Source organism: Puma concolor, chromosome A1 (genome assembly GCF_028749965.1).
Source record: "Puma concolor isolate L17-30 chromosome A1, mPumCon1.1.hap2, whole genome shotgun sequence".
In the NCBI taxonomy this organism is placed as follows: domain Eukaryota; kingdom Metazoa; phylum Chordata; class Mammalia; order Carnivora; family Felidae; genus Puma; species Puma concolor.
The window spans coordinates 241,903,893-241,931,429 of NC_141667.1; the positions used below are offsets into that span (position 1 = coordinate 241,903,893).

Genomic DNA, 27,537 nt, shown 5'->3' on the forward strand with positions numbered 1-27,537 from the left:
GGTCTTGATCTCTTGGTTGTGAGTTCAAGCCCCACGTTGGGCTCCACACTGGGCATGAAGCCTACTTAAAAAAAAAGCAATTTTTAGTGATTTCCATTTAGTTTACTATAATACTGAATTATTATCATTATTAAACATTTACACTGAATCCAAGTCTATTTTCAAAAAACATTTACCACTTTGCAGGTATCATGAATACCTTATAACAAAACAATCCTAATTCCTTTCTTCCATTCCTTGTACTATGGTTATCTATTTCACTTATATTTAAGCAAGCATACATATGCATTTGGTATATTTGTATATATGTACATAAGCATATATACTAACCACATTGTTGCTATTATTACTTTGAACTATTATGCTACATCAATTAAGAATAAGAAAACTCCAAGTTTTATCTCCACTTATTCCTTCTTCAGTTCTCTTTACTTAGATCTGAGTTTCTGACCTTTATTATTTTCCTTCTCTTTAAAGAATTTTTTGTACTATTTCTTGCAAGGCAGGTCTACTAGCAACAAGTTCAATTTTTGTTTCTCTGTGAGAGTCTTTGTTTATCACTCAGTTTTGAAGGTTAATTTCAGTTTGGTGGGGTGTTTTTCTTAAGATTTTAAACATTTAAACCCACCTTCTTGTTGTTTGTATGGCTTCTGAGGAGAAATTGGATGTAATTCTTAATTTTTTTTAAAGTTTATTTATTTTGAGAGAGAGGGAGAATGCGCATGTGAGCAGGGAAGGGGCAGAGAAAGAGGGAAAGAGAATCCCAAGCAGGCTCACAACGTGAGCACAGAGCCCAACGTGGGGCTAAATCCCATGAACCATGAAATCATGACCTGAACTGAAATCAAGAGTCAGACGCTTAACCAGCTGAGCCACCCAGCTGCCCCTGGATCTAATTCTTTGTCTGTCTATAGGTGAGGTCCATTTTTCCTCTGGCTTTTTTCAGGATTTTTTCTTTAATTTTCTGTAATTCCAAATGATATGCCCAGGTGTAGTTTAAAAAATTTTTGTTTTTGCATTTATCCTGGTTAGTGTTCTCTTAGCTCCTGGAACTGTGGTTGAGTGTCTGACATTAATTTGGGGAAAATTCTCAGTTGTAATTATTTCAAATACTTTTTCAATCCTTTCTTTCTTTTACTGGTATTCACATTATCCATATGTTATACCTTTTGTAGTTGTCCTTGGGTATTTGAATTTTTTTTTTCAGTCTTTGTTCTCTTTTCAGTTTGGGAGGTCTCAAGATGTGTGGTGTGTGTGTATGTACACACACACACACACACACACACAATCTGTGTCCAGTCTACTAATAAGTCCATCAAATGCATTCATTTTTGTTTATGTATTTATCTCTACTTTGTCTTTTCTTAGCATTTTTCTCTCTCTGCTTACACTGTCCATGTGTTCTTGCACAGTCTACTTTATCCACAAGAACCCTTTTCATATTAATCATAGTTGTTTTAAATTCTCAGGTAATTCCAACATCTCTGTCATGTCTTGTTCTAATGTGTCTCTGTCTCTTCCAGTTGTGTTTTTTGTTTTAATATGCATTCCAATTTTTTTCTTTTTAAAAGTTAAAATTTATTTAAAAAAATTTTTAATGTTTATTTTTGAGACAGAGAGAGACAGAGTGAAAGTAGGGGAGGGGCAGAGAGAGAGGGAGAAACAGAATCTGAAACAGGCTCCAGGCTCTGAGCTGTCAGCACAGAGCCCGACGCGGGGCTCAAACCCACGAACCGTGAGATCATGACCTGAGCCGAAGTCAGACGCTTAACCGACTGAGCCACCCCGGCACCCCTTAAAATTTTTTTTAATGTTTACTTTTTAGAGAAAGAGAGAGAGCACGAGTGGGCAGAGGGAAGAGAGAGAGAGAGACACACACAATTCGAAGCAGGCTCCAGGCTCTGAGCTGTCAAAACAGAGCCTGACATGGGGTTCGAGCCCACAAACCATGAGATCATGACCCAAGCTGAAGTGAGATGCCCAACTGACATGTCACCCAGGCGCCCTGTTAAAATTTATTTTAATTGACATATAACATTAGTTTCAGGTATACAAATAATGACTTGATATTTGTATATAATGTGAAATGATTGCCACAATAAATCTAGTTAACATCCATCGCCATAAATTTTTTTGTGTGAGAGGAAAACTTTAAGATTTACTCTTAGCAATGTTCAAATATACAATATAGTATTATTATAGTATTATTAACTATAGTCACCATGCTGTACATCCCCATGATTTATTTTATAGCTGGATGTTCGTATTTGTTGATCCTTCACCCACTTTGCACACCCCCACCCGTTCATCTCTTGGAACCACCAATCTGTTCTCTGTATCCATGAGCTTAGTATTTTTTGATACTGATGGTGTTTTGTTTTTTATATTCCACAAATAAGTGAGATCATGTGGTATTTGTCCTTCTCTAACTTTATTTCACTTAGCAGAATGCCCTCAAGATCCATTCATATTGTTGCAAATGGCAAGTTTTCCTTCTTTTTTTGTGACTGAATATTCCATTGCATGCATGTGTGCGTGTGTATGTGTGTGTTTATATACATATATATATATATATATACATGCATCAATAGACCACTTAGGTTGCTTCCATATCTTGGCTTTGTAAATAATGCTGCAATGAACATGGGGGTGCATATACATACATATATGTGTGTGTGTGTGTGTGTGTGTGTGTGTGTGTGTGTGTATATATACATACATATATATTTTTTTTTTTTTGCATACAGCTTTTTGAGTGTTTTCATTTCTTTCAGATAAATACCCAGAAATGGACTTTCTGGATATGATAGTTCTATTTTAATTTTTTGAGGAACCTCCATACTGTTTTCCGTAGTGGTTGTACCAATTTACATTCCCAGTGCACAAGGGTTCTCTTTTGTCCACATTCTCACCAACACTTGTTATTTCTTGACTTTTTAATAACAGTCCTAACAAGTATGAAGTGATATTGTAGCTTTGAGGTGCATTTCCGTAAAGATTAGTGATTTTGAGCACATTTTCATGTACATGCTGGTCATCTGTATGTCTTCTTTGGAAACATGTCTATTCAGATCCTCTACCAAATTTTCCAGATTGGTTTTTGCTATTGAGTTATATGGGTTCTTTATATATCTTGAATATTAGCACCTTATCAGATACATGATTTGCAAATATTTTCTCCCATTTGACAAGTTGCCTATTCATTTTATTGATGGTTTCCTTTGCTGTGGGAAATTTTTTAGTTTGATGTAGTCCTAGGTGTTTATTTTTGCTTTGGCAGCCTTTGATGGGTCACCAAGACCCATCATCAAGGAGTTATTGCCTGTGTTTTCTTCTAGGAGTTTTATGGTTTCAGGTCCTTATTTCAAATATTTGATCCATTTTGAGTTAAGTTTTGTGTATAGCATATGATATAATCCAGTTTCATTCTTTTGCATGTTGCCGTCCAGTTTTCCCAACACCTTTGTTGAAGAGAAGGTCTTTTCCCCATTGTATATTCTTGGTTCCTTTGTCATAATTGACTACATAAGCATTCGTTTATTTCTGGGCTTTCTATTCTCTTCCACTGCGTCTGTTTTTATGCCAGTGCCATACTGTTTTGATGTACTTTTTAAAGTTAATAAGGAATGTCAATAAGTGATTTATTTTGCCCAAATGTAATGAAATTAACATATTACTATTTAATTGGGTTGGTTCGGCAATCAGCATTTAAAACAATGAAATAGAACTGAATAAAAGGTATCTGAGTACATTACAGGTAGTTAGGGTGAGTACAGTTTAATGTAATATTTTTTTTAAGATTTTATTTTTAAGAAATCTCTACACCCAATGTGGGGCTCAAACTCACAACCCCAACATCCAGAGTCACATGCTTCACCAACTGAGCCACCCACGCACCCCTAATGTAATTATTTTTTTTCAATATATGAAATTTATTGTCAAATTGGTTTCCATACAACACCCAGTGCTCATCCGAAAAGGTGCCCTCCCTCAATACCCATCACCCCCCCTCCCCTCCCTCCCACCCCCCCATCAACCCTCAGTTTGTTCTCAGTTTTTAAGAGTCTTTTATGCTTTGGCTCTCTCCCACTCTAACCTTTTTTTTTTTTTTTCCTTCCCCTCCCCCATGGGTTTCTGTTAAGTTTCTCAGGATCCACATAAGAGTGAAAATATATGGTATCTGTCTTTCTCAGATATGGCTTATTTCACTTAGCATAACACTCTCCAGTTGCATCCAGGTTGCTACAAAGGGCCATATTTCATTCTTTCTCATTGCCAGTAGTATTCCTTTGTATATACAAACCACAATTTCTTTATCCATTCATCAGTTGATGGGCATTTAGGCTCTTTCCAGAATTTGGCTATTGTTGAAAGTGCTGCTAAAAAACATTGGGGAATAAGTGCCCCTATGCATCAGCACTCCTGTATCCATTGGGTAAATTCCTAGCAGTGCTATTGCTGGGTCATAGGGTTGATCTATTTTTAATTTTTTGAGGAACCTCCACACTGTTTTCCAGAGCGGCTGCACCAGTTTGCATTCCCACCAACAGTGCAAGAGGGTTCCCGTTTCTCCACATCCTCGCCAGCATCTATAGACTCCTGATTTGTTCATTTTAGCCACTCTGACTGGCGTGAGGTGGTATTGCTTTGTATTTCCCTGATGAGGAGTGACGTTGAGCATCTTTTCATGTGCCTGTCGGCCATCCAGATGTCTTCTTTAGAGAAGTGTCTATTCATGTTTTCTGCCCATTTCTTCACTGGGTTATTTGTTTTTCGGGTGTGGAGTTTGGTGAGCTCTTCATAGGTTTTGGATACTAGCCCTTTGTCCGATATGTCATTTGCAAATATCTTTTCCCATTCCATTGGTTGTCTTTTAGTTTTGTTGGTTGTTTCCTTTGCTGTGCAGAAGCTTTTTATCTTCATGAGGTCGCAGTAGTTCGTTTTTGCTTTTAATTCCCTTGCCTTTGGGGATGTGTCAAGTAAGAAATTTCTACGACTGAGGTCAGAGAGGTCTTCTCCTGCCTTCTCCTCTAAGGTTTTGATGGTTTCCTGTCTCACATTCAGGTCCTTTATCCATTTTGAGTTTATTTTTGTGAATGGTGTGAGAAAGTGGTCTAGTTTCAACCTTTTGCATGTTGCTGTCCAGTTCTCCCAGCACCATTTGTTAAAGAGACTGTCTTTTTCCCATTGGATGTTCTTTCCTGCTTTGTCAAAGATTAGTTGGCCGTACGTTTGTGGGTCTAGTTCTGGGATTTCTATTCTATTCCATTGGTCTATGTGTCTGTTTTTGTGCCAATACCATGCTGTCTTGATGACTACAGCTTTGTAGTCAAGGCTAAAGTCTGGGATTGTGATGCCTCCTGCTTTGGTCTTCTTCAAAATTACTTTGGCTATTTGGGGCCTTTTGTGGTTCCATATGAATTTTAGGATTGCTTGTTCTAGTTTCTTTTTTTTTTTTTTAAATTTTTTTTTTTCAACGTTTATTTATTTTTGGGACAGAGAGAGACAGAGCATGAATGGGGGAGGGGCAGAGAGAGAGGGAGACACAGAATCGGAAACAGGCTCCAGGCTCTGAGCCATCAGCCCAGAGCCCGACGCGGGGCTCGAACTCACGGACCGCGAGATCGTGACCTGGCTGAAGTCGGACGCTTAACCGACTGCGCCACCCAGGCACCCCGCTTGTTCTAGTTTCGAGAGGAATGCTGGTGCAATTTTGATTGGGGTTGCATTGAATGTGTAGATAGCTTTGGGTGGTATTGACATTTTGACAATATTTATTCTTCCCATCCATGAGCAGGGAATGTTTTTCCATTGCTTTATATCTTCTTCAATTTCCTTCATAAGCTTTCTACAGTTTTCAGCATACAGATCTTTTACATCTTTGGTTAGATTTATCCCTAGGTATTTTATGCTTCTTGCTGCAATTGTGAATGGGATCAGTTTCTTTATTTGTCTTTCTGTTGCTTCATTATTAGTGTATGAGAATGCAACGGATTTCTGTACATTGATTTTGTATCCTGCAACTTTGCTAAATTCATGTATCAGTTCTAGCATACTTTTGGTGGAGTCTATCGGATTTTCCATGTATAATATCATGTCATCTGCAAAAAGTGAAAGCTTAACTTCATCTTTGCCAATTTTGATGCCTTTGATTTCCTTTTGTTGTCTGATTGCTGATGCTAGAACTTCCAACACTATGTTAAACAGCAGCGGTGAGAGTGGACATCCCTGTCGTGTTCCTGATCTCAGGGAAAAAGCTCTCAGTTTTTCCCCATTGAGGATGATGTTAGCTGTGAGTTTTTCATAAATGGCTTTTATGATCTTTAAGTATGTTCCTTCTATCCCGACTTTCTCAAGGGGTTTTATTAAGAAAGGTTGCTGAATTTTGTCAAAGGCCTTTTCTGCATTAACAGGATCATATGGTTCTTATCGTTTCTTTTATTAATGTGATGTATCACGTTGATTGATTTGTGAATGTTGAACCAGCCCTGCATCCCAGGAATGAATCCCACTTGATCATGGTGAATAACTCTTTTTATATGCCGTTGAATTCGATTTGCTAGTATCTTATTGAGAATTTTTGCATCCATATTCACCAGGGATATTGGCCTGTAGTTCTCTTTTTTTACTGGGTCTCTGTCTGGTTTAGGAATCAAAGTAATACTGGCTTCATAGAATGAGTCTGGAAGTTTTCCCTCTCTTTCTATTTTTTGGAATAGCTTGAGAAGGATAGGTATTATCTCTGCTTTAAACTTCTGGTAGAACTCCCCTGGGAAGCCATCTGGTCCTGGACTCTTATTTGTTGGGAGATTTTTGATGACTGATTCAATTTCTTCGCTGGTTATGGGTCTGTTCAAGCTTTCTATTTCCTCCTGAGTTTTGGAAGTGTGTGGGTGTTTAGGAATTTGTCCATTTCTTCTAGGTTGTCCAGTTTGTTGGCATGTAACTTTTCATAGTGTTCCCTGATAATTGCTTGTATCTCTGAGGGATTGGTTGTAATAATTCCCTTTTCATTCATGATTTTATCTATTTGGGTCATCTCCCTTTTCTTTTTGAGAAGCCTGGCTAGAGGCCTATCAATTTTGTTTATTGTTTCAAAAAACCAACTCTTGGTTTCATTGATCTGCTCTATAGTTTTGTTTATTTCTGCTCTGATCTTTATTATTGCTCTTATTCCGCTGGATTTGGGGTGTCTTTGCTGTTCTGCTTCTAGTTCCTTTAGGTGTGCTGTTAGATTTTGTACTTGGGATTTTGCTTGTTTCTTGAGATAGGCCTGGATTGCAATGTATTTTCCTCTCAGGACTGCCTTTGCTGCATCCCAAAGCGTATGGATTGTTGTATTTTCATTTTCATTTGTTTCCATATATTTTTAAATTTCTTCTCTGATTGCCTGGTTGACCCATTCATTCTTTAGTAGGGTGTTCTTTAACCTCCATGCTTTTGGAGGTTTTCCAGACTTTTTCCTGTAATTGATTTCAAGTTTCATAGCATTGTGGTCTGAAAGTGTTCCTGGTGTGATCTCAATTCTTTTATACTTATGAAGGGCTGTTTTGTGACCCAGTATGTGATCTATCTTGGAGACTGTTCCATGTGCACTCGAGAAGAAAGTATATTCTGTTGCTTTGGGATGCAGAGTTCTAAATCTATCTGTCAAGTCCATCTGATCCAATGTATCATTCAGGGCCCTTGTTTCTTTATTGATCCTGTGTCTAGATGATCTATCCATTGTTGTAAGTGGGATGTTAAAGTCCCCTGCAATTGCCACATTCTTATCCAATAAGGTTGCTTATGTTTGTGAGTAGTTGTTTTATATATTTGGGGGCTTCTGTATTCGGCACATAGACATTTATAATTGTTAGCTCTTCCTGATGGATACTCCCTGTAATTATTTTATAGTGCCCTTCTTCATCTCTTGTTACAGCCTTTAAAGTCTAGTTTGTCTGATACAAGTATGGCTACTCCAGCTTTCTTTTGACTTCCAATGGCATGATAAATAGTTCTCCATCCCCTCCCTTTCAATCTGAAGGTGTCCTCAGGTCTAAAATGAGTCTCTTGTAGACAGAAAATAGATGGGTCTTGTTTTTTTTTTTATCCATTCTGATACTCTGTCTTTTGGTTGGCACATTTAGTCCATTTACGTTCAATATTATAGAAAGATATGGGTTTAGAATTGTTGTGATGTCTGTAGGTTTCATGCTTGTAGCGATGTCTCTGGTACTTTGTCTCACAGGATCCCCCTTTGGATCTCTTGTAGGGCTAGTTTAGTGGTGACGAATTCCTTCAGTTTTTGTCTGTTTGGGAAGACCTTTATCTCTCCCTCTATTCTAAAAATTTTTTTTTCAACATTTATTTATTTTTGGGACAGAAAGAGACAGAGCATGAACGGGGGAGGGGCAGAGAGAGAGGGAGACACAGAATCGGAAACAGGCTCCAGGCTCTGAGCCATCAGCCCAGAGCCCGACGCGGGGCTCGAACTCACGGACCGCGAGATCGTGACCTGGCTGAAGTCGGACACTTAACCGACTGCGCCACCCAGGCGCCCCTCTCCCTCTATTCTAAATGACAGACTTGCTGGGTAAAGGATTCTCGGCTGCATATTTTTTCTGTTCATCACATTGAAGATTTCCTGCCATTCCTTTCTGGCCTGCCAAGTTTCAGTATTGAGATCCGTCACGAGTCTTATCGGTCTCCCTTTATATATTACAGCACGTTTATCCCTAGCTGCTTTCAGAATTTTCTCTTTATCCTTGTATTTTGCCTGTATGACTATGATATGTCATGCAGAAGATTGATTCAAGTATGTCTGAAGGGAGTTCTCTGTGCCTCTTGGATTTCAATGCCTTTTTCCTTCCCCAGATCTGGGAAGTTCTCAGCTATTATTTCTTCAAGTACACCTTCAGCACCTTTCCCTCTCTCTTCCTCCTCTGGAAGACCAATTACGCGTAGATTATTTCTCTTCAGTGCATCACTCAGTTCTCTAATTTTCCCCTCATACTCCTGAATTTTTTTATCTTTTTCTCAGCTTCCTCGTTTTCCATAATTTTATCTTCTAGTTCACCTATTCTCTCCTCTGCCTCTTCAATCTGAGCCATGGTTGTCTCCATTTATTTCGCAGTTCATTTACAGCATTTTTCAGCTCCTCCTGACTGTTCCTTAGTCCCTTGATCTCTGTAGTAATAGATTCTCTGCTACCCTCTATACTGTTTTCAAGCCCAGTGATTAATTTTATGACTATTATTCTAAATTCACTTTGTTATATTTAAATCCTTTTTGATCAGTTCATTAGCTGTTATTTCCTGGAAATTCTTTTGGGGGGAATTCCTCCGTTTTGTCATTTTGTATAGTCCTTGGAGTGGTGCCGAACTCCAGGGCACTTCCCCTGTGCTGTCTTTAATAACTTGTGTTGGTGGGCGGGGCCACAGTCAGACCTGATGTCTGCCCCCAGCCCACTGCTGGGGCCACAGTCAGACTGGTTTGTGCCTTCTCTTCCCCTCTCCTAGGGGCGGGATTCACTGTGGGGTGGCGTGGCCTGTCTGGGCTATTTGCACACTGCCAGGCTTCTGGTGCTGGGGATCTGGTGTATTAGCTGGGGTGGATTGGCAAGGTGCACAGGGGCGGCAGGGGCAGGCCTAGCTCGCTTATCCTTTGGAGATCCGCTTCGGGAGGGGCCCTGCTGCACCGGGAGGGAGTCAGGCCCATCGCCAGAGGAATGGATCCGCAGAAGCATAGCGTTGGGTGTTTGCATGGTGCAAGCAAGTTCCCTGGCAGGAACTGGTTCCCTTTGGGATTTTGGCTGGGGGATGGGGCTGGCGAATGCCTTTGTTCCCCACCAAGCTGAGCTCTGTCGTCCAGGGCTCAACAACTCTCCCTCCCATTGTCCTTCAGCCTTCCCGCTCTCCGAGCAGAGCTGTTAACTTATAACCTTCCAGATGTTAAGTCCCGCTTGCTGTCGGAACACACTCCGTCTGGCCCCTCCCCTTTTGCAAGCCAGACTTGGGGCCTCTGCTTGGCCGGCAGGCCGCCCCTCCGCCCCGGCTCCCTCCCGCCAGTCCGTGGAGCGTGCACCAGCTCTCTGCCCTTCCTACCCTCTTCTGTGGGCCTCTCGTCTGTGCTTGGCTCCAGAGAATCTGTTCTGCTAGTCTTCTGGCAAATTTCTGGGTTATTTAGGCAGGTGTAGGGGGAATCTGAGTGATCAGCAGTACTCGGTGAGCCCAGCGTCCTCCTATGTCGCCATCTTCCCCTAACCCCCTGTAATTATTTCTTAAAGCAGACCACAGGATAAAGTTTAAAGATATCAGGTTAAGGAATGAAAAATTTATTGTGTATACTTGAAATGTAAAATGACCTTAAGAAAAAATAAAAAGTAATTATTAAAATACCAAAGTATAATACAAATTTAAAACAGAGATCTTAGTGTGAGAAAAATCAATGTTCACTACCATCCTATTTATTTAGATTCCATACACGTAAAGTTCACGTGTCATGACAACAATGCAAGTTTGTTTATTTATTTTTTTCTGTGGGAGAGAGAGACAGAGACAGAGCATGAGAGGCAGAGAGGGAGACAAAGAATCGAAGCAGGCTCCAGGCTCTGAGCTGTCAGCACAGAGCCTGACGTGTGGCTCAAAATCACAAACCGTGAGATCATGACGTGGGCTGAAGTTGGACGCTTAACCAAATGAACCACCCAGGTGCCCTGATTTTTAGTTTACTTTTATATTAAGAAAGAAAAAGGTTATCTGAACAATTCAAATGTATGTGAAAGTGGACCCATTTGCATTTAAACACATGAATCTTTAAGTATCCACATGCTCAAATACTGAAAATTTGAAACCATTTCACTTTTATTAAAATGATTTAAAGCTTATAGTCCAGCAGAAAAAGCACATGACTCAGATTGGAAATTTAGCAATCAGATGCATAGGTATGAATGCCAGCATCACTACTCACTGATATGGTGACCTTGGGCTTGTCACTGGATCTAAATATCAATTTTCTTATTAGTAAAATGTGAATAATTTATTCGATAGTTGGAAATGAATTATAAAATATGAATGCACACATGTGAAAGAAGCTTAAAAACCTGAAGTGCTTTGTAATTGTTAGGTATCATCATCAAATATGTAATAAAAGTCTTGTGCAAGTAGAAACAAAAGACTTTTCTCTTTAATTTTTCCTCCCCCCCCAAGAATGCGGTTTTTCAAAATATGCAGTTCTCTCTGAAGATTTTGCATGAAACTCAAGTACTACCTCAGTATTCTGGAAAGATAAACTGTTACTGTGAAAGGGTAAATTAGCTGGGCTGTAAACAAATTTGCTAAGGAAATATCTAACATATTGGAAAACAAGCTGCCTTACTTGTTTGTGTACGAACAGGGCTGCCAATTACAAGTAAGTGGTACCATTAAGGCACCAAAAGCCAAATCTCTACCTGGAAATATTTTTTGATTATTCAAGTTAATAAATATACTTTAAAGTAAAAATTCTTATTCATTCATTCAGTTATTTTTGAGAAAGCACACACATGTGTGCATGTGCAAGTCGGGGAAAGGCAAAGAGAGAATCCCAAGCAGGCTCCATGCTGTCAGCACAGAGCCTGATGTGGGGCTGGATCTCACAAAATCATGACCCAAGCTGAAATCAAGAGTCGATGCTTAACCAGCTGAGCCACCCAGGCCCCTATTTAAGTTCTCTCTACATCCAACATGGGGCTCAAACTTATGACCCCAAGATTAAGAGTCACACACTCTGACTCAGCCAGGTGCCCTGGAAATAAAAATTCTTATTATGACTAAATGTATAATGTATCTGGTCTTCCTACAAGACTGAACTCATTAATACATGTTTTAATCAAACTTTCATGTATTTATACTCTAAAGATCACTTAACATTATAACATTTAGCCTTAAAGTAGTCACAAAAGTATACCAGACTCACCTTAATACTGCCGCCAACAACTTCCATTACCTTGCCTCGATACCACATAGTATCTGATCCTCTTACTGCACAGGCTTCTCCCTTTTTCCAGAAATAAGGCTCCAAAAGACCAAGGCATTTTAAATTACTTTGAATTTCATTCATCATTTTTGTTAGCTCAAATTCTGAAGAAATTATTAAAAATAGAAAGCATTTAGGAAGAATTTTCTCCCATTTTCAATATGAAATCATCAATAACCTTTAATAATCTCATCACCGGGATAATAGTATAAGGAACTACTAGAGCTTTAATAAAAATATAACTCCTTCACTAGCTTCCATACGTTTCAAAACATGGAACTAACAGCATGCAAATAATTATTCTGATCTCTGGTTATAAATGTAAGCATTATTTTGGGAATAAAGCATGGTTAAAAGCTCTAAACACATTAACAGATAGCCTAATATAAAAGAACTACCATGTTAAGATAATGTCATTTTACCAGCATACTTAAGTAAAGCAGAACACAAGTCAGGTGTTACTTGATGCTTAGATAGACACAACATAATTCTGGGATATAAAATTAAAATTCTAATGTTGTTATTTGCTGCTAATTGGCTCATCATTTCCACAGTAAATACATATCCCCATAACTGATACCACTGAAGGCAAAGTATGGGGGCAACTGCCACATCAGTTCTACCACTTTAGTTGTGTGATCTTGTTTCTTTACCTCCATGAGCCTCAGTTTAATCTGTAAACCTGGTATGACAGAACCTGTCTCCATTATCAGTATTGCGGGGGATTAAATGTAAAACATCTAGCACATTGCCTGACAACGTTAACAGTCAACCAGCTTTAGCTATGACTATTCACTTCTAGAATAGCAAATTGCACAGATTTGTTTTGTGTTTGAATTAGAAAAACAGGGTTTAGGAGGTCAACAAATGAGACAAAAATTTCAACAAATGCATAGCCATCATACCCCTATCCATAGCTGGAATTATGGAGCTAATGGACTTAAATACCCATGAGTGCTAGAGCTGCTGTTAGTTACAAGGTATGCTGGATGCACCCAGGTTGTAGTAAGGAAACATTTATACATAAGCCTAAAGAGATAGCAGGAAGGAGATGAATATTCTCAAAGGGCTCCCAATCTCCAGTCATTCGTTGTGGTTTCTTTCCTCATTCTACAGAATATGAACTTTTGTATTCTTTTCTCTTGGAGAGCTCCCAAACTTGCATAAGTGCCAGGTCCTACAAACCTGGAACCAGCTCCATGTTTTTCTTATGCCCAGTGTCTATCCCTGATGTCTCAACAAATGATTTTTATGTGAAAAGCACTTTGCAGGAGTTATTTTCACAAAAAACCTGTGAAAATGAGGTTAAACTTTGCCCAAGGTATTTCAATCTATGTATTCTTCATAGAGAACTGGGCTGCTAGCTACTACTTTTAGTGATTAATCAATCCCACATAACATAAAAGATATTACCTGACAACTTAGGTACTACAAATATAGTTCCATCATCGCCAATGCAGCTGACTGTTGCCTCAAATACTTTCATGTTAGGAATAGCTGGTGGTTTGTAGCATCCAGTGGTTCTTGGTTCTGGAATTTTCTGCTTAAATTCAGATACCTTGTGTTCACTGATAACATCAGCAGCTTTTTTGTCAGGGTCAAAGTTAGTCTTAATACACTTTGTAACCATTGAATCTTCTTGTTCTGGGGGGATTTCCAAAGACTTCTCAGATGAATGGCTGTTATTTAATTTTTTAATTCTGTAACATCCAAAAAATAATATATCTAAACATGAGCAAATAAAAACATTCTTCGGAAAACAATATAAAGAGAGTCCTTCAAATATACTAGAAATTTAAAGAAAATATTTGTTCTAGTCTAGGATACATTAGTCTAATTTGTTACATAAAAAAGAGCATAATTTAAGTTATAATAAAAATTGTTTATAAATTATAAATCAGTTTGAGAAAAAAGTAATATAATTTCACTTAAGTGTTTTATTTTATTTATTTATTTTTTTAATTTTTTTTTTTCAACATTTATTCATTTTTGGGACAGAGAGAGACAGAGCATGAACGGGGGAGGGGCAGAGAGAGAGGGAGACGCAGAATCGGAAACAGGCTCCAGGCTCTGAGCCATCAGCCCAGAGCCTGACGCGGGGCTCGAACTCACGGACCGCGAGATCGTGACCTGGCTGAAGTCGGACGCTTAACCGACTGCGCCACCCAGGCGCCCTAATTTCACTTAAGTGTTTTAAATTACTGTCTCATATTTACATGTTATTCTGTCTTAAAATCTCAAAGTATATTACAAGTATTGTACAATTAAGTAGATCTTAAAGGGAAATACAACATCTTCAGGCTGATTCTAATTTAGTCCACAGACAGAACATACACACATTCTATCAAAATAATACAAATAATAAGTCCCTTAAAAATAATTCAGCACTACTGAGATAGTGTCAGTGGTAATAAGCTATAACTCATAATTTTTTTACTTCTTGTCATTCCCTTCCAGTTAAAAAAAATGTACGCCTACTATAAAAAAAAACCTATAGGAAATATTGTTTATTTTCATAGAATTGTAGGTTTTTGTTTCTTCTACTTTCTTGTATTTTCTTTAAAAAAAAAAGGAGATAAGCACTTGTGAGACAGCTACATAATTCTTCAACTAACATCGTTCCCACTTGGACTTCAGCCTTGAGACAGCTGATAGTTTTAGTGCTGTAAAAGCAGTAAAGAACATCACGGTGGTACTTGTTAGCAGTATTAACTTGCCTAGCACTTTCCACTTTACCATTCTTTTACCAAGGAATTGCTTTAGCCTAAAGCCAGTGAACCCGAAAAGAGACACATGCAGGGTATCTTTACGCAGAGCCTTGCTGTATGCCAGTACACGCTACCATGCTTACCTAACTACTTCATGCCCCATTTTATTTTTGATTTCTCATTCTCCTACCATTACATCAGGACTGGGGTCCTGGCCCAAAGAAGTTAATTTCTAATAGTGCAAGATAAAAAAAGAGATCTGGCCACGTATGGTACAAAGTGGCTACTTGGAACATGTGTTTGCAGTTCTAATAGGCCTTGTATCTAGAAGGCAAGAAATAAAAAGCAGCAGCTAGGGCTATAGCAATATCCTCATCCTTTGCCTCTTGTACCAATGGTACCTTAAACCACAAACTTAGTACCTGAAGGGTCTTTAAATTTAAATATTGTTCAATTACTTTTCTGCTATCCATTCGTGTTTCACATAAACACATTTTGGTATATACCTACCACAATTTCCAACATAAAGCTTCAACATTTCTGTCTAAGCAAATGATGGCAAAGGGCTCAGATATGGTACCCAGTATGTAATTCTCTTTTCCTTTGGTTTAGAGTGTAAATGCCAAAGCAAAACGGAAAACATAAAAACAGAAATGTCAGTAGGGATTTAAAGATGTAAGAGCTAATGAGCCTGAATAAAGAAATAAGCAATCCTGAATGAATTTATTTCTGAGCTGGCTTCTCAAGGTTAAGTTTGTAAATCATTAGGAGCAAACAAGATGAAATTCAGGTTTGAAAGCACACAGATATAAGGATTTACACAGGCAAGTAAGAAGCCTTCATTATAAACTGGTGTTAAAAAAAAAAGTACATACCTCCTTTCTCTCAAAGCCAAACCCTTTTTAATCAAATATTTAGAAACATCGACACGCTCTCCTTTCTCATCTCTGCAGAAAATTTTCACAGGTAATGGCCATGTTGTATTGTTTTCCTGCAGTGATTTAAGAAAACAGTAAATATGAAATACTAAAATGAAACCTTATAAACAACATACTTCTCACAGGCATTTCCTCCACATTTATTCAAGTCAGAAAAATAAATTTCCAACCTAGTAAAGTTATTTTGGTACCTGACTCTATCAGAGAGAAAATAACATGGAAGAGAGTCAAGTGGGACAGATAGTTGGTTTGTGAAATGTGTCAGGAAGACCTCACTGTCTTATCTTGTTTTAAAGTTTATTTATTTTAAGAAAGACACTGAGTAAGCACGTGTGCATGAGTGGGGGAGAGGCAGAGAGGGACAGAGAAGAGACAGAGACAGAGAGCAGGTTCTGCAACATCAGCGCAGAGCCCAAAGCAGGGTTCAAACCCACGAACTGCGAGATCATGACCTCAGTCAAAGTTGGACGCTCAACTGACTGAGCCACCCAGGCACCCCAGGAAGACTTCACTGTCAAGGTGAAACATGGGTGTATCTGTCAGGGGAGGCAGACTGCAAACTTTTCTTTCAGCCCAGAACAGGCTGGGGGAACATAAGTTACAAATTTGTCTATCTTCCTAAACCGTTTGCAAATTATAGAACTGAAATGTATTTTCCCAGGTGTGCTGTGTGTGTGTGTGTGTAAAGAAAGGAAAGTGCTGCAAGGCCTATATACTCTGCTTCACATGGAATTAGGAAAATAGAAAGTACACATAGAAAAAGTAACACGGAAAAATTACCTAAGAAAATTCTAATCATTAACACAATAAAAGGTATCCCATTGGAATAAAAGTAAAGAAAGAATACTTTTAAGGGTTCTGAAAAAATATATCCCTCTTCTCAAACCTATACTTACACAAACACCCATTTTTATGCATACAATCAATATGATTTCACTAGAAGACTAACTCTTCAGTTTGTAAAGTATAGCAAAAGGCTTTAGAAATGCTCTCTAGCATGTTTTTTGACATGCAAATTATCAACTCAAGATTATTACTTTAGAAATGTTTTGATTAATTCATATAATCATCTATGGGGTATCTATAATAAACAGGTGTTATAACTTGAAACAAGACCAAAAATGCTGTCAAAAAATCCAAATAGTTTGCTGTTATTTTCTCAACAATAAATTGTAGAAAACATCATTGTAACTGTTTAGCCCACTACACACCTGTAAGATTATGGTTGCTACAGCTCCAGTCAGGTACAATGAAAGACAGTCACAAGCTGTAGCTGTCCACTTGTCACTCCCACCAGTTGGTCTAAAACAATAAAAACAGACAACTTGTTTTATAACAAATAGCATAAGATACAGAAATATAAAAGAACCACTATATGTATATATTCATATATATATGAACAAACTTCATATGTAGTGAGAAATCAATTAAAGCATGGCTTCTGTTATTTTCATAATTTTCTTCTGTTTTCATAGACTTTTGCTTATTCTTCTCTATTCTACTTAGGGATCATATCATATGCTAACATGTATATCTGTTCTGCAGCTACACTGAGAACCCTTAAAAAGGTAATGTTTTATGTACTTTTTTTTTTTTTTACCTATTATGTACATTTCATACATGCTGAGTAGACTATAAACTCTTGAGAGTGGGGATAACGTATTATGTGTTATGTCCATCATCATATCCCTAATGCCTAGGATAGTGCCTGGCACACAGAAAGCACTTTAAAACTACTTAATGGAAATTTAAAAAGAACAATCCCTTTGCAATAATGATTCTACTGCCCAAACATTTTTGAAAGCTTTTTTCTGGAATTTAAATCTAATATGAATTGCTACCCATGAATATTAGCCTCAATAATTTATGGACAATTTATTTTTAATATTCATGGTAAAAATGTTCAATAGGGGCGCCTGCGTGGCTCAGCTGGTTAAGCATCTGACTTTATTTATTTATTTATTTATTTATTTATTTATTTATTTAATTTATTTATTTAATTTATTTATTTAAATCCAAGTTAGCTAACATATAGTGTAATAATGATTTCAGGAATAGCATCCAGCTCTTGATTTCGGCTCAGGCCAGGATCTCACTCACAATCATGAGATCAAATCCTGTGTCAGGCCCTGCACTGAGTGTGGAGCCTGCACAGGATTCTTTCTTTCCCTCTCTCTCTGCCCCCTCCCGCTCATGCGTGCGCTCTCTCAAAATAAGTAAACGTTAAAAAAAAATGTTCAATGAATATTGACAGGTCAATGAAAAGCAGAATATTCAATTTCCTCGTCTATTTTAGTTTGTGGAATTGAAACTGACTGACTTTCCATCAAATCCGCCTCCAAAGAATAAAGAACTAGTACCATGAAAGAGATTACAAGTATCATAATGCAGGCTCTAAAGGTTCTCTATACATGATTTCTAGATCTGGAGTTTCCATGGAGTCGACCCATCGGGTAAACAACTAACCTGGCCAATCTTTTCACATTAATGAGTGAACAAAACCAACTGTGCGTGTAGTTTGACCAAGTAGGATTTAGTAAATATGCTACACTATTTACTAAGAAGCCCAAATGATGTTCTTAAGAATTAAGAATTTAGGGGCGCCTGGGTGGCGCAGTCGGTTAAGCGTCCGACTTCAGCCAGGTCACGATCTCGCGGTCCAGGAGTTCGAGCCCCGCGTCGGGCTCTGGGCTGATGGCTCAGAGCCTGGAGCCTGTTTCTGATTCTGTGTCTCCCTCTCTCTCTGCCCCTCCCCCGTTCATGCTCTGTCTCTCTCTGTCCCAAAAATAAATAAACGTTGAAAAAAAAAATTAAAAAAAAAAAAAAAGAATTAAGAATTTAAATTATCAGTGACTCTTAGAATTAGTTGTGGTTTTCAAAATTTATTATGACGATATTCAGATAAAAATCAGTGTTAACAGGGGCACCTGGGTGGCTCAGTTGGTTGAGTGTCCGACTTTGGCTCAGGTCATGATCTCTAGGCTCATGAGTTTGAGACCCACATCGGGCTTGCTGCAACTAGCCTCTCAGTGCAGAGCTCACTTCGGATCCTCAGTCCCCTTCTCTCTGCCCCTTCCCCACATGCACTCTCCCCCAATAAATATTTAAAAATAATCAGTGTTAACATTAAGATTTTCTTATGCTCTATTATGAATATACATTTTGTAAATATTAACTTTTAAGATTATGAAGTATTTACAACATTAAAAAATTCTTTGGTCTGTATTCATACAACTCTGTTTCAGTTGGGAAAGATGAAAAGGCTCTGGAAATGGATAGTGGTAAAGGTTGCACAACATTGTGAATATGTTTAATACAACTGAAATGTACACTAAAATGGCAAAATATGTTTTGTATATTTTACTATAAGAAAAAGATTTTTCAGAAGGGTAGTAAATCATAGTGATTAGAGCTCCAATTCTTCTTTTAAAATATCTACCTATTTATTTGTCTATAGCAGGGGAGGGACAGAGAGAGGCAGAGAGAGAATCCCAAGCAGGCTCTGGACTGTCACCACAGAGCCTGACTTGGGGCCTGATCTCACAAATTGTGAGATCATGACCTGAGCCAAAACCAAGAGTCAGGCGTTTAACCAAGCCACCCAGGCACTTTGCTCCAATTCTAAATTCAGACTTGTTTATAATCCTAGCTCAAAAGTTAATAGATGTATTACTCTGGAAAATAACCTCTTGAAGACTCAATTTTCTTATCTATAAATAATACCTTATCTATAGCTTAAAGGTTTATTGTGAGGATTAACTAGAGTAATGCCTGTAAGACAATTAACACAGGGTCCAGAAGTGCTAAAGGTTAGCTAGTATTAGACTCATGAAATAATGGTATTCCATTTGAGTCCAAAAGATATAATTCAAGGTGTGTATAGGAACACATTCTCTACATTATTGGATACAATTAAAGGATTGATGAATTCTGTTCAATTGCTCTGATTGAACTGTTCAAGGTAGAACTGAAAATTAGGATAAAATATTTTTTAAAATTTTTAAAAAGTTTGTTTTTGAGAGAAAGTGCATGAGCGGGGGAGGGGGAGACACAGCATGTGAAGCAGGCTCTGCGCTGACAAAGAGTGTCCGATGTAGGGCTCAAGCTCATGAGCCATGACATCATGACCTGAGCCAAAGTCAGACGCTTAACTGACTGAGCCACCCAGGCGTCCCCAGGATAAGAATTTTTAGGATGGTTGGCCTGAAATTTCCATTCCAGGGCATTAAATTCTTTCAATTTATAGAACAAATTTATTGATGTGGCCCCACAGTCACTCTCAGTAATCGCAGACAGAGGAAAAGGTACCTGTAAGATTAATGTTCTGTGCAAACAGGCAGATTATGGAAACTACTATTGATAAGCTCTTCAAGAACATTAAATAAATGGTCTACCAGCAATTAGAACAGAAAGGGGTCACTAAGAACAAGGTATCCTATTGTGGAGACCAATTTTAATACAGTGTAGGAAATACTAGTGACTGAAAGAGATGTGCTCCACAGCAGTGAAGTCAGCTGGTCTTGACTGTTCATTTATTAGGGCTGGTATAAAAAGAATTACTGTCATGATGCCCCTAAGATCTCTGAGTTCCAATTCTAAGATTCTATAAATCTCTTATTTTTATTAAAGTATAATTAACAAAGTTATGTTAGTTTCTAGTGTACAACATATTGATTCAATAATTCCATACATTACTCAGTTCTCACCCTGGTAAGTTTGTCACCATACAACATTATCATAACATTATTGACTATATTCCCTATGCTGACTTTTCATCTCCATGAATTTTATGAAGGGAGTTTTTTTAATTTCATTTCCCTTTATTTTATAAAGGGAAGTTTATACTTCCTAATCCCCCTTTATAAAATTCTATAATTCTTATTACAAAGAATTAGATTTATTTCCATGGATTTATCAATGAAGAAATGTGCCCTACAAACAGAAAACTGCCACTTCTGTATTTTTCAAAAAGAAATCTGATGATGATACATACCCATATTAAGTCTCATAGGAATCTTCTATGAACAGTTATATACAAAAAATTGGGACAAATGGATAAATTCTTAGAGACATAGAATCTTCTAAGACATAGTCAGGAAGAAATAATCTGAACAGACCGACTGGTGGTAATGAAAGTGAGGCAATAAAAACAAACAAACAAACAAACAAACAAACAAACAAACAAAACAAAAAAAAAACCCCTAACCTCTCAACAAACAAAAGTCTAGGACCAGATGACCATACAGGTGAATTCTTCCAAACATTTAAGAAAGGGATAATAATATTTACCCTCAAACTATTTCAAAAGTTAAAAAGGAAGGAATACTTCCAAACTCATTCTATAAGGCCAGCATTACTCTGGTACAATGGAATATCACTTCACACATCTTCTTCATCCACTCATCTACAGGTTGACAGGTTGCTTTCCTATCTTGGTGAGGCTACTGTAAATAATGCTGAAATGAACATAGGGGTGTGTATGTCTTTTTGAATCAGTGTTTCAGTTGTGTTTTGATAAATACTTAGAAGTGGAATTGCAGGATCATATACTAGTTCTATCTTAAATTTCTGAGGAACCTCTTTGGTGTTTTCCATAGTGGCTGCACCAACTTATATTCCAACCAATAGTACATCAGTTTCCCTTTTCTCTACATCCTCACCAACATCTGTTATTTCTTGTCATTTTGATAATAGCTATTCTAACACGTGTGAGGAGATATCCTATTGTGGTTTGACCATCTGTAAGTCTTCTTTAGAAAAAATGATCTATGTGTAAGACCTGAAACCATAAAAACTCTAGAAAAGAACACAGGCAGTAATTCCTCTGACATTGCCCATAGCAACATTTTTCTAGAGATGTCTCCTGAGGCAAGGGAAACAAAAGCAAAATTAAACTATGAGGACTACATCAAAATAAAAAGCTTTTGTATGGCAAAGGAAACAACCATCAAAACAAAAAGACAACTTACTGAATGGGAGAACATATTTGCAAATGATACATCATCATGTTTTAAATGAAAGAAAATTTCCTGTGCTTTTAGAAGGAAGAGGTAGATCACTATTGCTTTCCTAGCTTCATGGCTCTAGAACTCTCTGGTGCTGTTCTCCCAAAGTGACAGAAAATATGGCCTCATACTTTGATATCTTGCTCCTCTCCCCTACTTTTATCTGCATCTTTTCTTTCCTTTGCCCCAGTGTCTGTCTTGCTCAAATTAGGCTCTATCCCCAACAGTTTCTGCTCAGTGTAAGGTCACGGAAGAGAGCATCAGTTTACTTCCAAAGGTTATATGGCTAAGGTTCCAGCACCACAAAAATGCGGCACATTATAGATCTCTCACATCCAATTATGAAGAGCATCTTGCATTATTCCCTTCTTGGTCTTGGTTGTTGTTCTCAGATTGGCTTGCATGCTCCAGTGAAAACCTGTTGCCAATTCCTATTCTCAGAGCTGTTAGAATCCCAGTCAGCCTTCCTTCCACACAAATGCCGATAACCCTAAGGGTCCATAAGGGCATGATGTACCACATGGTGTACTTGTTTGTATTTGGGGCTTACAGAGGGAAACCTAGTTGTCTACTTAGGTTTTAGAGATTGACTGTGCTGTCTTTAGTTTTGCTATCCAAACTGCTCTGTGTTTATGGTAGAATTCTACTAGATTCAAAAAGTATTTCATGCCACTTTCAGAATCCTAATTCACTTTTTGGTAATTTATATATTTTTAGCTTTCCATGCAATGCTAAGCTTATAAAATATACTTTATTTCTATCTGCCTATGTCCTTCAAGTTTTTAATAATTTAACAGTTTGAATCTACCTAGATACCCATGATACTCACCTATCTATATTCCTTGGTACCTCTAAAGTTTATGTGCTCCAAATTTTTATCTTTCCCTCTTCTTAAAACCTCAAAATTAACTAGATTTTTAAATAACTGCTTATTTGTGTGTGGGGGGGGAAGAGGGAGGGAGGGAAAAAACACGAGTGGGGGAAGGGCAGAGAGAGGGGGGACAGAGGATCCAAAGTGGGCTCTGTGCTGACAGCAGAGAGCCCGAGGTGGGGCTTGAACTCATGAACCGTGAGATCATGACCTGAGCTGAAGTCAGTCACTTAACCAACTAAGCCACCCAGGCGCCCCCCCAAATTAACTAGATTTATGAAATTTCAGAATTCTAGTAAAATTAAAACTGACAAGAACCAAACAAAAAAGAAAAATACCTGTAATTATTCAATAATGAAAAAATTTACTCAGCTAAAAACTACCTTATATCAACAAGAGAGCATTCCAAAGATAATCTTCCCATTGTCCTTAGGTTTTCTTGAAGCTCTCGTAAACAGGTAATATTCACTACTAGTTCAACACCCACGTCATACAGCAAAACCTATGAAAATAAGTAACTTTGAGTCTGTGGAAAGACAGTATTTCAAAATGTTTTTCACAAATTGAATAGCATAATAAAAATTAGATTTAAAAAAATTTCAAGATAAAAATACTGAATCCATTCACCTTCACAATTATATTTTTAACTCTGCATTTACCTCTACCAATGTGTCTGTAACCATTCTGATGATCTGGCCTCTTTGCCACTGATTTTTATCTGGGATCCTAACTGCACAGTGCATATCATTTTCCCATTTAACGGGTTCCCATTTTGAGTCTTCATAAGCAGCTACCATCTTTTCTTCTAAACTGTATAGAGAAAAAAAATTAACTTTCAAACCTTTTCTTACAACACCTAAGTCTCTAACCACGTCTTCTACTGTCCCCCCTTTCTCACTCTACTCAAGCCAAACTGGATACCTTGTTTTTCCTTGAATACCCAAGCACATTTCCACTGCAGGGCCTTTGAACTTGTTCTTCCCTCTGCATGAGATGATCTTCCTCCAGATACCCTCATGGTTTACTCCCTCTCTTCCTTTAGGATCCATTTCAAATGTCATAGTCTTTTTGAGGCCTTCCCTGATTATCCAAAATTGCCTTCCTCCTCAACTGCTTTTACTCTACTGTCTTTATCACCATCTACTACAGTAAATATTTTGTCTATTGTCTCTCTACCAGAATTTAAGCTTGATGACGCCAAAGACTTGTAAGTGTTTTTACCACTGTATCCCCAACACCTACAATACTGGTTGTCAAAAATAGGTGTTCAATAAGTATTTGGGGAATGACTAATTCTAATACAGTGAAAATAGCCAGTAAATACACTATTTGTATACTTTTAACCAGTGTTTCAGTGACTGTTTAACTGAAATAATTTTGCTTTTAAAATTCTACATTTGGGATTTCTAGATTTTTGAAACAAAATATAGAAAAAAGCCCATATGCAATCCATGTTTTCCTTATATGTTATACCTGTTAAGTAAGTTTTCTGTTAATAACCACTGAACATAAATCTTCTCAGGAGATATCACATTACAGATATGTACAGGTAGTTCCTTATTATAAAGTGATTGGAGATTCTCATTAGGTAGAGATTTTATAGATACAGGATTTAAGCTGTTTACTTCATTTGAAATAATTTCTTCTGGAGAAGGATCCCATACTTCACTATGTTTTTTGGAATTATCCTTGAGGGTATACCTGGAAAATAACAAAACCCATTAGCAAAAATAGTTTGCAAAATATTCATGTTTGTATTTGCTTAGATCTAGAGATGAACAAGTTTTTTTTTTTAAACGTTTATTTTTGAGAGACAGAGAGATATAGAGCATGAGCAGGGGAGGGGCAGAGAGAGAGAGGGAGACACAGAATCTGAGGCAGGCTCCAGGTTCTGAGCTGTCAGCACAGAGCCCAATGTGGGGCTCGGACCCACGAACCGCAAGATCATGATCTGAGCCAAAGTCGGGAGCTTAACCGCTGAGCCACTCAAGTACCCCTAGAGATGAACAAGTTTTAGCTGTGATTCGCTGCTTCCCAGTTTTCATATTAACAGCAATTTTAGTTTCTTTTTTTAAAAAGGGCTATTACCAAAGTAAGTACAAAAACCACCCTTAAAAGCCAAACTTTCTCTTTTTTTTTTTCCAGTGAGCAAGAGCATGAGTGGGGGGAGGGGCGGAGAGAGAGGGAGAGAGAATCCCAAGCAGGCTCCACACTCAGTATTGAGTCCAGCATGGGACTTGATCCCACAACCCTGTGATCATGACCTGAGCTGAAATCAAGTGCTGGATGCTCAACCAACAGAGCCACCCAGGTGCCCCCAAACTTTCTATTTTAGAAGCGTTTTAAATACCAAGTTTGTTCATAATTTCATCATTTGCCATTGATATCTTGTACTCAAAAAGAGAAGAATTATTGATAATTTGTTGTGATGACTAAAAAGTATCAATCCACTTGCCAGTGAGAATACAAGTGGAAGCCAATTGCTATTAAGGTGTATTAAAAAGAGAAATTATTGAAGTGTTTAGAATGTTTAATAAGTCAGGTTAGTTCATACTGAAAACACAGATAATTAGATGTCCTTTATTTTTATTAAAGAAAAACTTAATTTCTTTCACAATAAGCTTGAGATTTAGCTAACCAAGGTGACTTAATTTTTGTTGCTATATCTAATGGATAATTTTCAGCCCTTACTTGACTTGAATTCTCAGCACTAGCTACTCTTTCCTTCTTGAAACGTTCTCTCTCTGGTTCCTGGTTTTTCTTCAGTCTCGGGCTCATGATCTACCAGTTTTGGACTTTCTTTCTCATAGATTATAATCCTCATAGTTGCATCTTCATCAAGGGAAATTGAGATGAATAATGAAAGTGATTTTCATTTATTCTAATGGACTCATTTATATGCTGCTAACTCCCAGGTGAATCACTTAACCATGTCTCTCTTCAGAGATCCATATATTCATTTCCTCCATTTAATTAATGTTTACTGCAAACACTCCCACCCCTCTGCCCTTCTATACTGCGGTCACCTCAACCACTGGTCTGTCTTGGGTATTATTAGCACAATGGCTCAAATCTGGCTCTCGTTCAACGTATCCACTTGAACCCAGAAAAAGTTCACATTTCTTCAAATGGGAATGTGGGCTAATTCTACCACTAACTACTCTATACTGACATTTCTCTTACTAATTCTCTTCTCAAATAGGTACAAAGGGCTACTAAAGCAGATCTTCTACCTAGAAATAAGATGCTATTCTCTTTTTAGAAGTACTTTAAATCCTGAGGAGCCATTCTCTTGGTTTCAGGGTCACTTAGGGATGGAGGGAAAAGCCACTCTACTCCCCATTAAACTAATGACTCCAATTATTTTTCCGTCTATTTTTCCTGATTCAAAAACAGGGGGAAACTCCAAAGCAGATATCCAAAAGAAAATGATATGCCACTTTCTTTTTTTTTTTTTTTAAGTTTTATTTATTTTGAGGGAGAGAGAGAGGGAGAGAAAGAGCAAGCAGCGGGGGGTGGGGGGGCAGAGAGAGAGGGAGAGAGAGAACCCCCAAGCAGGGTCCGCACTGTCAGTGCGTGGAGCCCAACACAGGGCTCAAACTCACAAACCACGAAATCATGACCTGAGCCAAAATCAAGAGTCGGATGCTTAACTCTTGATGCTTAACTTGAGCCACCCAGGTGCCCTACCACCTTCCTGTGAATAAACTGAATTTTTTAAAGTTTGTAGGTCTACTTACCCTACTTCATAAGATGCTAGGCCCTCTTTGACTAGCTGGTCATTTATACTAGTAGGAGTCATTCCAGGAGCACCAAGAGAATCAAAAAGCTCAACTAACAGCACATTATCTTCCAGAATTTCTGTAAAACCATTAAGACGAGTTTGGGGAAAGAAAGAAATATGTCATAAAATATACTAAATGAGGCAATTTTAAAAAACAGGAAACTTAATTTCATTTTGCATACATGTGGTTTCTTGCTAAGTAATATCAAAGTCTCTCTGCAGGGATAAAAGTAGCACTTTGCAAACATAAAGCAATTGTCCATGTCGTCTGTAACATATGCAAATTAATACAATTTTTATTTTAGATTTTTGTGTGCTGTTCTATAACACATCAAAAGCAGTTTAAAGCTTTTAAACTCAGAAAAATATAACTTGACCTATATTCATTGAATAAGTGTTCTGATGTGTCTTTAAACTGTTTTATTAAATTCAAACTAGTTCCAGAGGACAAAAGAATGAAAGTTAATTCAGTCCAGTGATTATCTGCTAAGGTTTACAGTTTTTAGAAAAATGGCACAAAGTTCAAAACAACAAAAACTCCAAAAACACCCTTAAAGATTGGAACCTGGAATTTTTTCCCATTCCTCTGTTTTTAGAACAAACCATCTAACTTTTAATTTCTTTTAGAAAACAAATTGGCTACTTCAACAAGTAGGTCTATTTAGATTTCTTAAACTAAACTGGGAGTTTAACTATGGGCAAAATTTACATCTCATGTGCCTGTTTACTTGCTTATGGTACACAGCACAGAGAACCTACCTAATATGTATCTGCATAAACAACAGAGGAATTTCTTTAGAAAACACACACTTCAATGTCTTAACATATGCAGTGAATGCATACTTAAACTGCAGTTTATGCCTACAATTTCTATACAACAGCAGCTGGAGCTACAGGCCAGAATGATGATTCTAAATAAAAAGATGAAGAGTTACCAGCATCCGATATCATAAAAACACATATTACAAAACTTTTTCCAAGGGCCTAAAAATGATTGTGGACTCCTTTTTAATGGATCAGATACGTCATCTAGAAATAAAAGGCTAAACGATGATGAGCCTCAATAAATTTTCATCTCCGTACTTTCCATTTCTTGTGCTCTCGCGTTCCCTTCAGTTCTTTGACTATATTTCCCATACACAAAGTTCTTTATTCCTGTATGTTCTGTACTGTCACCACCTTCCTTGCTCTGCTAATTAAAATTTAAATATCCGTTGCTTTATAAGGTAACAAT

The 27,537-nt window shown here is 37.7% G+C and overlaps 1 protein-coding gene across 2 annotated transcripts in view; it reads right to left on the minus strand.

Annotated features, from left to right (window-relative positions):
* RNF17 (ring finger protein 17) overlaps window positions 1-27,537 on the minus strand; it is a 115,594-nt gene that overhangs the window by 26,422 nt on the left and 61,635 nt on the right. For both annotated transcript variants that reach the window (XM_086715645.1, XM_025924156.2), the window contains exons 20-27: window positions 26,260-26,380; window positions 23,993-24,220; window positions 23,179-23,329; window positions 22,903-23,021; window positions 16,855-16,945; window positions 15,581-15,696; window positions 13,411-13,697; window positions 11,938-12,101 (exon numbers count right to left, since the gene is read on the minus strand). In XM_086715645.1, the coding sequence (XP_086571771.1) occupies window positions 11,938-12,101; window positions 13,411-13,697; window positions 15,581-15,696; window positions 16,855-16,945; window positions 22,903-23,021; window positions 23,179-23,329; window positions 23,993-24,220; window positions 26,260-26,380 (1,277 nt within the window). The remainder of the gene's footprint in view (window positions 1-11,937; window positions 12,102-13,410; window positions 13,698-15,580; window positions 15,697-16,854; window positions 16,946-22,902; window positions 23,022-23,178; window positions 23,330-23,992; window positions 24,221-26,259; window positions 26,381-27,537) is intronic.